The 12,827-nt window shown below is 40.2% G+C and overlaps 1 protein-coding gene across 1 annotated transcript; it reads right to left on the reverse strand.

The window, feature by feature from the left end:
- Positions 1-11,821: 11,821 nt before the first annotated feature.
- LOC132054317 (uncharacterized mitochondrial protein AtMg01250-like) lies at positions 11,822-12,208 on the reverse strand. The gene has a single exon (XM_059446359.1). It carries the CDS (start codon positions 12,206-12,208, stop codon positions 11,822-11,824), a length of 387 nt encoding a protein of 128 aa, XP_059302342.1.
- Positions 12,209-12,827: the final 619 nt, after the last annotated feature.

Consider the following 12,827-nt stretch of genomic DNA (forward strand, 5'->3'; position numbering starts at 1 on the left):
ACATAAACTATATAAAATCGCATACTTTCCGACAACAACCTAACAACCAATTCTTCAAGTTAACTTAAACCATTATTCTTCCATCTTCATCACAAGACTTCAACAACACAATTGACATACTAAATAATTTAATTAACCTTCATTTCATACCAAACACCACACTACTACATTCCATAATTTCCAACTTCCATCAATTCATTCTACTTTCATTTCCAACATGAATTTCCATCATAACCACAACTAGAACACAATATAAAGTTCAACTCACCATAGTCATGCACCATACACACACATACAGCTATATACACACACACACATACACGGCTCACACACATGCACATGCACACACACCATAATTTCATGATTTCCATTCAATCTAACATCCATAAATCTTCTACAACATAAAAGGAACATGAAACCTTACCTTTTCTTAATTTCTCCACTTGCCACCAAGATCACCTTCTTGCCTTAAAAATTATACCAACTTGTAGAGGAACTTGAGCTTAGTAGTAATTCCAAGAGAGATGAATTTTTGAACCAAGATTGAAGGCTAGAAAATTTTCTTTTCTTTTTCTCTCTTCTTTCTCCTTTGGCCGTGCTCTCTTTTTTTTTTTTTTTCTTATTCTTGATTTCACTTTGTTTCTCTTGAAGTTTCTTGAGCCATCCTCCCTTATATTAATTAATTGGCACATGCCAAATTAATTAAATTGGGGTTGGGCCTTGGCCATATGGCCGGCCACCCTCTTCTTGGGCCTTAGTTTCTTATTTTTTTTTGGCCCAATTCATCATGAATCATGTTTTTGCAAATTCCCGAAACAAGTTTCCAAAATTCCAATTTTGCCCTTAAGCCTTCTCCGTGCTTCCACCTTCAAGTTGTCATACCCGCCACACCTACTAAGAAAAATTCAAACATGGCCTTCTTTCTCATAATTCTCAATTATTTCGCATTTTTCGATTATGCAAAAAGGCGGGATATAACAGTAATTCACTCATGTTGTCCCGTTGTTCAAAATACGGGATATAAGAATTTGGAGGAAAGCCAACAACATCAAAGAAATGAGTGTGAGCATGATAGAGGGTATAGCAAGAGGGCTAGATCTTCGGGTCTGACGAGTGAGTTTAGGGGCGGGCCAAGACAGCAGTTTTCTAGGCATTCAGGCCATTTTATGACTAGTGCGCCTCCACAGTTTACAGGCTAGAGATTTGATAGATCTACTTATTCCGGGCCGAGTTAGAGTTTTAGGGCTACAGGTTCTCAGTTCAGAGGTGATTCGGGTCAGGCCAGGCCACCCATGCCACGATGTTCCCAGTGCAAGAAGTTACATTGGGGCTAGTGTCGACTAGGTTCAGAGGTTTGCTATACATGCGATCGGCCAGGCCATATTATGTGTGATTGCCCCTCGGTTGGTGGTAGAGGTAGGACCCAGCCTTCACGATCGGTAGCCGGGTCTTCATCATTTATACCCCCTATGGGGCCAGGTTCACATGCGCCAGTCAACCATGGTAGAGGCAGAGGGAGAGTTCGCAGTTCTAGCGGTCCTCAGCACCGTATTTATGCTTTGGCTGGACGCCAAAATCTTGAGTCTTCTCCTGATGTTGTCACAGGTATATTATCAGTATTTTCTCATGATGTATATGCTTTGATAGATCCGGGCTCCACATTGTCATATGTTACTCCATATATTATGGGTCGGTTTGGGGTCAAATCAGAGTCGATCAAACTTTTTGAGGTGTCTACACCCGTGGGTGAACCAGTAATAGCTAGTCGAGTATATCGAAATTGTGTAGTTGTGATTTGTGACCATCGTACTATGGTTGACTTACATGAGTTAAAAATGGTGGAATTTGATGTTATCATGGGCATGGATTGGTTGGCTTCTTGCTATGCCAATGTTGATTGTAGAATGAAAATGGTTCTCTTTCAATTACTGGGAGAACCAATTTTAGAATGGAAAGGAAATACCGCGTCCCCAAAAAGTAGGTTTATTTCCTATCTAAAGGCAAGGAAAATGATCACAAAAGGTTGTATTTACCATCTAGTTCGGGTTCAAGATGTAGAAGCTGAACCGCAAACTCTTCAGTCTTTCCCCGAAGTGAATGAGTTTCCGGATGTGTTCCCGGAAGAGCTTCCAAGCCTCCCTCCAGAGCGGGAGATTGATTTTGCTATAGATGTGCTACCGGATACTAAACCCATATCTATTCCTCCTTATAGAATGGCTCCCGCAGAGTTGAAAGAGTTGAAGGAGCAATTGAAGGACTTGCTTGAGAAAGGCCTTATTAGGCCTAGTTCTTCCCCGCGGGGAGCACCCGTGTTGTTTGTCCGAAGGAAAGATGGCTCCTTGCGAATGTGTATTGACTATCGGCAACTGAATAAAGTGATGATCAAGAACAAATATCCTCTTCCGAGGATTGATAATTTATTTGATCAATTACAAGGCGCCAAATGGTTTTCAAAGATAGATTTGAGATCCGGGTATCATCGAGTGCGAGTTAGGGAGAAAGATTTTCCTAAGACAGCCTTCAGAACCAGGTACGGCCATTTTGAGTTTTGGGTAATGTCGTTTAGGCTAACTAATGCACCGACAGTATTTATGGATTTGATGAACAATGTGTTCAGGCCGTTCCTAGATTTATTTGTGATTGTGTTCATCGACGATATCCTAGTGTATTCTAGGTCCGAGGTAAAACATGAAATCATTTGCATACTATTCTTAGAGTTCTTCAGACTCGAGAGTTAGTTGCCAAATTTTCTAAGTGTAGGTTTTGGTTGAACTTAGTGACCTTTCTGGGGAGTATTATTTTAGTCGATATTCAGGTAGACACCCAGAAGATTGAGGCCGCGAAGACTTGGCCAAGGCCCACAACACCTACGGAGGTTCGTAGTTTTCTGGGCTTAGGAGGTTATTACAGGAGATTTGTAGAAGGCTTTTCTTCTATTTCTACATTGCTCATGAAGCTGACCCAGAAGTTAGCTAAGTTTCAATGGACAGATGCTTGTGAACGTAGTTTCCAAGAGCTAAAGGATAGATTAACTTCTGCCCCAGTCCTGACACTTCCAGAGGGATTGGAAGGTTATGTTGTTTATTGTCACACTTCAGGCGTTGGGCTAGGCTGCTGTGTGTTGATGCAATATGGTAAGGTGATTGCGTATGCTTCGAGGCAGTTACGAAAACATGAGAGAAATTATCCGACCCATGATCTTGAATTGGCTGCAGTGATTCATGCATTGAAGATGTGGAGACATTATTTGTATGGCGTCCACGTTGATATTTGTACAGATCATAAGAGCCTTCAGTATATCTTCACGCAGAAAGAATTGAATTTACGGCAACGGCTATGGTTGGAATTGTTGAAAGACTATGATGTTGACATCCTGTATGATCCCGGGAAAGAAAATGTTGTGGCTGATGCTCTTAGCCATACATCTATGGGAAGTTTATGTGATGTTCAGCCAGAGAAAAGAGAGTTAGCTTGTGAGCTCCAACAATTAGCTAGCCTAGGAGTTCGAGTAATGGACTCAGGCAATAGGGCTACCATTCGGAATTCAGCGGTCTCATCACTAGTGGTTGAAGTGAAGGAGCGCCAGTATGAGGATCCCATGCTAATTCATTACAGAAATACCCTCCCTCAGGAGGAGAAGTCATCATTTGAGATTTCTGGAGATGGAGTTCTCTGATATCGAGGCAGGTTTTGTGTCCCCGATATTGCAGGGTTACGTCAGCAGATTTTAAAAGAAGCCCATTGTTCCCGTTATTCTGTCCACCCCGGAGCAACAAAAATGTATCATGATCTTAAATCTATATATTGGTGGAATGGGATGAAGAAAGATATAGCGGAATTTGTAGCTCAGTGTCCCAGCCCACGTAAGTGAAAATCGAGCACCAAAAGTCGGGCGGATTGTTGCAAGCTATAGAAATTTCAACTTAGAAATGGGAAGTAATTAACATGGACTTCATTACAGGCCTACCCCGTTCTCGACATAAGTATGATTCTATATGGGTGATTGTGGATAGACTCACGAAGTCAGCTCATTTCTTACCGGTCAAAACTATATATGTAGCAGAGGATTATGCAAAGCTTTATGTTAAACAGATAGTGCGACTTCATGGTGTCCCAATATCTATTATCTCCGATAGAGGGACTCAGTTTACAACCAATTTTTGGAAATCTTTCCAATGAGGTTTGGGGACTCATGTGATTCTTAGCACGACCTTCCACCCACAGACGGATGGGCAAGCTGAACGTACCATTCAGACTCTTAAGGATATGCTACGGGCATGTATATTGGATTTTGAAGGTAGTTGGGATGATAATTTACCGCTTATTGAATTTTCTTACAATAACAGTTACCATCCTAGCACCCAAATGGCACCGTATGAAGCTTTATATGGGCGAAAGTGTAGATCACCAATTGGGTGGTTCGAAGTAGGAGAGACTAGATTGAGAGGGCCAGACTTGGTCCAGCAAGCTATAGAGAAAGTCAAGCTCATACAGGATCGATTATTAACAGCTCAGAGTCATCAAAAGTCCCATGCAGCTAATCGTCGAAGAGACTTAGAGTTCCAAGTGAAAGATTGAGTATTTTTGAAGGTGTCGTCAATGAAGGGCTTCATGAGATTCGGCAAGAAGGGTAAGCTTAGCCCCCGGTACATTGGACCTTATGAGATTATATACAAAGTAGGGAAACTGGCTTACAAATTAGATCTACCTCCTGATTTGGAGTCAGTTCATCCAGTTTTTCATGTATCGATGCTTCGTAAGTGCATTGGAGATCCTTCTAGAATTGTACAAATAGATGATGTCCAAGTTACTAAGCAATTGGCTTATGAAGAAGGCCCCATTGCCATTTTAGATAGGCAAGTACGAAAGCTCAGAACCAAAGAGGTAGCTTCAGTTAAAGTTTTATGGAAGAATAATAATAGAGAGGAAATGACTTGGGAAGCCGAAGAAGATATGAAGTTCAAGTACCCACATTTATTTTCGCCCTCAGAGGAGACTCAGGCATAGACGCCATTATCCTCAAGTATGTAGTGTTTCCCCTTGATGTTTTCCTGGTCGTGTGTGGCCACGGTTATTGTTGTTGTTGTTGTTATAGCCCTGTGAGGCGATGCATTTTGGGTTGCTGTGCAGGATGGTAGTGCCATATTATAGGGAAAACTCTGGCGAAATTTTTATAGAATTCCCAAGAACCTAACATTTGAGGACGAATGTTCTTAAGGGGGGAAGAATGTTACACCTCGGAAATTCCGTATGTGTTGCCTTATGGATAGGCTAATATGAGCTTAAGGTGATTATGAAATCCTTATGAGATTAACGGAAGTATTAGATAGCTTAAGGTGCATACTATAAGATTTCGAAGTCATACGAATATGTGAAGTTTAGTTTGTTGAAGGGAGCAAAATATGAGTTGTGTTCGGGAATGTTTCCGCTACAAAGAGAGTTAATGTTCATTTAGAAATATATTAAGGGGCTGCTATAGGGCCTATTGTATGTGAAGTCATATGAATATGTGAAGTTTAGTTTGTTGACGACCCTTGCTCATTTTCATTTCCCACATTTCATCCGAGCTCTCTAAAGCTCCAAAACCCTTCTCTAAGCATATTACACCCAAACCCAACAGATTACAATGATCAAATAGCAAGAATCAAAGTGTTCATGTGCTAGAAGGCTTCCTAGGGTTGGTAGATTTCAAGAAAACTTGGTCATTGTGACTAGGGTTTTTGCACAAGTTGATAGCTGCCCCAAAGCTTGTTTATATGGGATAAAAAGGTTAGTTTCCATGCTTATTTCATGTTAATGAGAATGTTTGGTTGTAGCAAAACTTGGGTAGAAGAAGAAAGTAGAAAATGAAGTCTAAATGTAGCTTTTATGATGTTTTTGAGTAGTAAACTATATTGAGTCATGATTCTTAGTATGATATGGATATAATCATGTTATGGAAGGTAATAATGGTATTGAATAAGCGTTATATGAAAATGTGCTAAAATGGGTGTGAAGTCGTTGGCATAAATTGAACATAAGGATGAATTTTGAAGGCTGAATGAAGTGTGATTACTTGATTATGATATTATGGGTGTATTATGGATATTTGGGAATTGTTTTGTAATATGGTAGAAGTCGAAGAAATAGGGGAAATGCCGCCCAATTTTCATTAGATCGTGAATTATTCTAGTTTGGGTTTAAGAGTATCATTTAAGGCTTAACTATGGTGTGAACCCCTTCTAAATGTAGATTATTCAAGCTTCGACGGTGATCGTTAAATAGTTAAGAAGACGAAGAGGTATGTAAGGCTAACCCTTCTTTCAATAAGGCATGGTTCCTTGGCTATATATATATATATATATATATTCTTTCATGAGTTCCATAATGTTCTCCAAATGGTTCTATCTCCAAAGTTACTAAAGCTCATGATCCTCGATACTTTCATGATTCCATTACATCCCTTATATGATAGTTGATCCTCCAAAGGTAGACGTAACGAAAACGATGATGGTAATGATGTTGATAATACTTATGGAATCTTATGTATACGTGTCTAAGTATGTATGACTATTATGTAACACCGAGCTTATATGGCCGGGTATGATACCTATCGCGCGCGCACCACTGCAGTTGGGTACGGATAACACTGAGCCTTAGTAGGGCTAGGTATGTATAATCACCGAGCCTTGTCATGGCCGGGTATGTGATACACCGAACCTTCATGGTCGGGTATGATATGGATACGAGTATGAATATGAATGCGAGTACGAGTACGAGTACGAATATATATATATATATATATATATATATATATATATATATATATATATATATATATATATATGGATGTATGTACATGAGTAAGCATTAGAAATGGAAGGTCCCTACGAAAGACAAGTAAGTAGATATGATGAAGGCCACTAGAGGTACAAACGACTCTATTACCTCCTGATTCTCCCATCTTATGCTATTCCTTATGCTAATCCTTATGTTGTCTCTTATGCTCATACTATGATGTTGATTATGCTTTACATACTCAGTACATTATTTGTACTGACGTCCTTTTGTTTGTGGACGCTGCGACTTGCCCGCAGGTGGACAGGGAGACAGGCTTGATCCATAGATTTCTTTTCAGGGACTACATAGAGAAGCTACATTTCATCCGGAGCTACAGCTTTTGGTAATATTCTTTTGTATACATACTTATGGGCATGGCGGGGTCCCGTCCCGCCTATATGATGTTACTTATTCTTCTTAGAGGCTCGTAGATTGTTGTGTATGATTAGATGTCCTTATCCTTGTCGGCTTATATTTTGTATATCACCAGATAGCCTTGTCGGCTCATGTATATTAATATGGGAATAGTTGTTAATGATGGTATGAATGTGTTGTTGCCCAACGAGGATAGCATAAATAATGGATAGAAATTATAACTAAGCTATGTGGCTCACCTAGATGTAAATCGATAAGAGGTGCCCGGGTAGGTTAGTACCAGGTGCCCGTCATGGCCCTCCGGTTGGGTCGTGACAATGACCACCCTCAGCCTGAGAACCTCCACGACCCCACAGCCTGTCTGAGCACCACCTTTTCCAAAATATGAAACCTACTCTGCCACTCTGTACACCACCTCTAGCTGGATGTGCCACTGACCTAGGGGCAGCAATATGAGAACCTGAGTGTGGGTCACCCTGTCTAAGCCTAGGGCACTCTTTGGCGAAATGGCCTAAATCACCACACTCGGAACATCCTTGGCGGGTCATAGGCTGCTGCAAAGAACCAGAATATTATGAATGACTACACCTCCAGATCGGGAATAGGAACCCTGAAAACCCTGGCCTAAACCATGAGTCTAATGACCCGAAGAACCATCTGTCGAAGTCTGAATCGCTGGCTGAACTAGTCGACTGAACTGAGCACGATAAGCCCTACCCTAGTAACTCTTACTGCCAGACGAAGTACCAACATAACTGCGGGGCTTCTTTCTCGGTCTATCCCTAAACTCTTGACTCCTAATAGGCTCAACACTCCTAGCGGCATCCACCACTGCCTGAAAGATACCTCCTGAAGCTGCAACATGTGTCGCTGCGAGTCAAAGGGGATAAGACAGCCCCTTAATAAACTTCCTAATCCTCTCAGTCTCTTTAGGTAGAATGGTCAAAACATGGCGAGACAAGGAGTGAAACATCATCTCGTACTCGGTCACAGACATCTCATACTGCTTCAACTTATAAAACTGCTTGCGCCTCTCATCTCTCAAGCTAAGGGGAATCCACTTCTCCAAAAAAATGTGAGAAAACTCAGGCCAAGTAAGTAAAGGTGACCCAGCTGGTCTAGTCTCAATGAAAACCTTACCCCCACTGCTTGGCAGAGCCAGCCATCTGAAATGCTACGAAATCCACTCCGTTGGACTCAACCAACCCCAAATTGTGCAAGCGCTCATGACAACTAACCAAAACTCGTACACGTTATGATGAGGACGCCCATCACAATGTGGTGGCTTCATCTTCTCAAACTTATCCCACCTCTTCTTCTCCTCTAGGTCATAGTAGGCTGGGAAACCGAGCGAATAGCAACATTCCAAATTGGCAAAGCAACACACAGAACTGGAAAACCCGAAAACTGGGGAGCCACAATAGCAGCTGGCTGTGCCTCTGGGGTCCTATACCCTGCAACAACCATCAGCTCAGGATTCAGGTCTTCAACTCTGGTCTGGAAACCCTCTGGAGTAGTCGGTAGTGTGCCCGCTTAGGCCTTACCCTCAAAGAACAGGAGTAGCAATGAATCCACCTGTTGCTTGGGCTAGCCCAACCTCATCCGCCTGACCATGCTCCTCCTTAGGAATCTTCTCTGGGTTCGAAGTCATATCTCTAGCCTTAACATGACCCTAAGCAGCAGTTTGTGCTCGGCCTCTAGCTGGTGTAGCAATGTGGGCTCTAGCCCTACCTCACCCTCTACGACGTCCCCTGCCTCTTCCACAAGAAACAAAGAGTAGCAGGTACGGGTGCGGGATCCTAGTCTCCGACTGCGGCTGATCGTGTCCTCACCATCTCTGTGAGAGTGAAAATAATAAAGTCTTGGAATTCGTTTAGAATCAAATACGCACGATAAGGAATGAAAGACAAGAGTTTTGCTAAATGTTCTATAGCATGTCAAAGATAGATACAGAGCTCATGATACTGATCCTCAAAACCCTACTAGACATTGTTCTTGTACTTGTGAGACCGATTAACCAAAGGCTTTGATACCAATTTTTCATGACCCAATTCAGTAAGCCGTGAAGGCACAAATCCCACCGAGTTAGTACACCATCCACAACCCGATAGAACAATTTAATAAGGATATTAATGCGGAAGGTAATTTTTTTTTTCTAGTAAAACCACCCAAAGAGGTGGGAATTTATTCCATCAAACTATTTACAGAAAGGAAGTAAAGTATTTACAGAAATAGTGCAGAAAAAGAAACAATCTAAAAAAGGAAAGCTAAGTATGATCAAAACATTAATACTACATAAACCTTCATCATAATAAATAAACCAGGGACCTTGATTTGTATCCATCTTTCACACCATCGAGTCTCACAAGTGGAATGGATCAAATCTCTTGAAGTTAACTTCAGGCAATCCTGGATGAAGTAGAGTTCAGTTGCAGTACTTATTAATCTATGATCTTAGCTAGCATAGCATATCAACTGAGTAACAGATGCAGTTGTTGATTCTTTTGCTTCTAACTTGATGCATCTGAAGCCTAACTGATAAAGTTCCCAACCAGAAATATTAATGTTTTGTAGTAGAATGAACCAAATTTAATACCACACACTAAAAAACAAGGTTATTTCCTGTTGTAGTCCCTCCCCTTCCTTCATTGTAGTCATGTATTGTTGTTTCCATCTAGTTGTTGAAAAACTGTTTGGTTGCTGATCTAACTCTGAAGTTTGGTATTTGACTTTTATCCATGTTGATCAATCTCCTTCCATGAGTTGGAATATCTTGAAACTAATTGTATTGAATTGTACCTGCAAAATCAAAAACCAAGTTAGTGAAATAATCTGCCACACAGTTTCCTTCTCTGAGCACATACACCACTGAAATATCTTTATCCTTATCCATCTTTGTATACTCCTCACTGTCAAAGCAACATTCCATGGCACCTCCCAAATGCCATCCAATATATTTTGCATTGTAAGTAAATCAGTTTCCACTACTAGAGGTAGTAAATCATGCAAAACACAGTACTTAATTCCCTCCTCAATGGCCACAGCTTCAGCAACAGGATTTGTAGTATCATATAACAATCTTGCCATTGTATATATAAACTCTCCTGAACTGTTTCTAATACAAAAAGCTGCTGAACTAGGCCCTCAATTTCCTTTAGAGGCACCATCAGTGTTGCGTTTAAAGCATCCTCTATCTGGAAAATTCCACTTCACCTGTTTATAAGTTAATGGCATCCTGTAGTTTTCTAAAAATTCAACTATCATAGGCAAGCTTTTTGGCATATTCTGCAGCCAAGGATATCTTTTTTGTGCTAGCATATATATGTTTCTGTTGATCTCATGAATGACCTTATTATGAGAAACTGCTCCTCCATGCCTCATGGTATTCCTTCCCTTCCATATTTGCCACAAAACCAAAGCAAGAATTGGTTGATATAAATGTTTCAACCTTGCAACAGTTTGAACATTCCACCAACACAAGACTGTCTGCTTAATCTATAGAAAAGGGCCCAATACACCTGCTACAGCTGAAAAATAATGCCATACTTTAGTTGTAAAAGGACTTGTAATGAAAATGTGACCTATAGTTTCCTGTTGAGTTTGACAAAGACCAACATCTTGAAACTATGTTGATTCTCATTCTCATCAGCACTTCATTTATAGGTAGCTTCCAAAACCAAACTCTCCATAAGAAAAAAGAGGTTTTGTATAGAAAACCTTTAATCCAAAATGTTTCACAGACAAGTGATACTTGATTCCTTTGTCTCAACTTCTCCAAAGCACTCTTAACTGTGCACTTACCAGAACTTGTAAGCATCCACCATGGCCTATCTATCTCAGTTGTTCTCACAAAATGTCCCAGCTCCTTTCTAATATGATCAACAATATCAACTGGTAACACATCTTGTAACTTTGCATAGTTCCAATGACTTCCACTCATCAACTCTTCAAGCTCTTCTCCTATAAGATCATTCTGAGATTGACTAGGTATCAGATCATGCAGGGCACCTAGTTTAGACCAATTATCAAACCAAATTGAACAAGATCCATTCTTAGGTTCCCACCAAATACCATGTTCCATTTCATCTCTAGCTCGCAGCATCATTTTCCAAGTCAGGGACCCCCCTTTCCACTGAACCACAGTTGGCCTGAACCTCTTATAATATTTGTTCCGTATAAAATTAGACCATAATGTATTGCTTGTCCTGAATCTCCACCAAAGTTTAGCAAACAATGCTTTAGATATATCATATAGTGATCTGAAGCCTAACCCTCCTTCATTCTTTGGATAGCATAAATTTTCCCATGAAGACCAGTGCTTGCTTCTCCTTTCTTCCTTAGTTTGCCAAAAAAATCTATTGAATAGCTTGTGTAGATCTTTAATGACAAACTTTGGAGGCACCATAGCAGACATTAAACAAATTGGGATGCTTTGTAACACACTTGCTATAAACACTGCTTTCCCTCTAAAGGATAATAATTTGCCTCTCCAAGCCTGCAACTTGCCCCTAACTTTCTTCATCATGTCTTTGTAGAACAGTTTCTACCTTCTAGCATGAAAGATAGGACATCCCAAATAAGTAAATGGGAATTCTCCTTTGCTGAAACCTATTATTTGATGCACCTCCTAATTCAGTATAACAACCACCTTCTTATGCATATAAAAACAGCTCTTGTTGGCATTGATCTTCTGTCCAGATACTCTCTCATATTCATGCAAAATGGACATAATCATCTCCAAAGAGGCTTTACCTACAGATGCAACTATTATAGTATCATCTGTATATGACAGATGATTCAAATTTGCACTCCATTTTGGCATTCCGTATCCTCTAAAGCTATCTTTTTCAAATAAAGAATTAAGAGCCATAGACAAGACCTCAGCAACTAGAATAAAAAGAGCAGGAGAGAAAGAGTCTCCCTGTTTGACCCCTCTGGTGGAGTGGAAAAAACCAAATGACTGACCATTAATGAGAATGGAATACCAATTATTAGCAATTAATCTCCATACCATGTCTACATATACTTATGCAAATCCCATCTTTCTGAGAACTTGTACTAGAAAACTCCAAGAAACTCTATCATAAGCCTTTGCCATATCAAGCTTTATGATAACATTAGCAGGTTTCCCTCTCTTTCTAATGTTAGCAACCAATTCTTGAGTAAGCAGCACATTTTCAATAATATTTATACCCTTCACAAATCCAGACTGATTTGGAGATATTAGAGAGGGCAAGATTACTTCTAGCTTCTCATGCAATAGTCTAGAAATAACTTTGTTTATGAAATTGCTGAGGCTGATTGGTCTCAAGTCATAAAAAGTGTTGATTATTTCTTTCTTAGGTAGGAGGACCATATTTGTATGAGTTACTGACTTTGGTAAAGTTTGTCCCTCATAAAAACCATTGATCACATTATACACATCAGCACCAACTATATTCCAACACCTTTGATAAAAGACACCAGAGAAACCATCAGGTCCATAAGCATTCTCACCTGATAATGCAAAAATAGCATTTTTCACCTCTTCAAGAGTTGGCTTAGCACATAAAAATGTATTTTGCTTGTCTGATATTCTCTCGGGAATGTTCTCCCCTAAGTTTGAATCAACTACACCAATCTCTTGAGAAAAT

Source organism: Lycium ferocissimum, chromosome 4, assembly GCF_029784015.1.
Source record: "Lycium ferocissimum isolate CSIRO_LF1 chromosome 4, AGI_CSIRO_Lferr_CH_V1, whole genome shotgun sequence".
NCBI classification, from domain to species: Eukaryota; Viridiplantae; Streptophyta; class Magnoliopsida; order Solanales; family Solanaceae; genus Lycium; species Lycium ferocissimum.

Coding starts and splice junctions, on each gene's coding strand:
- LOC132054317 (XM_059446359.1), bottom strand. CDS start 12,208: ATGGTATGGAGATTAATTGCTAATAATTGGTATTCCATTCTCATTAAT.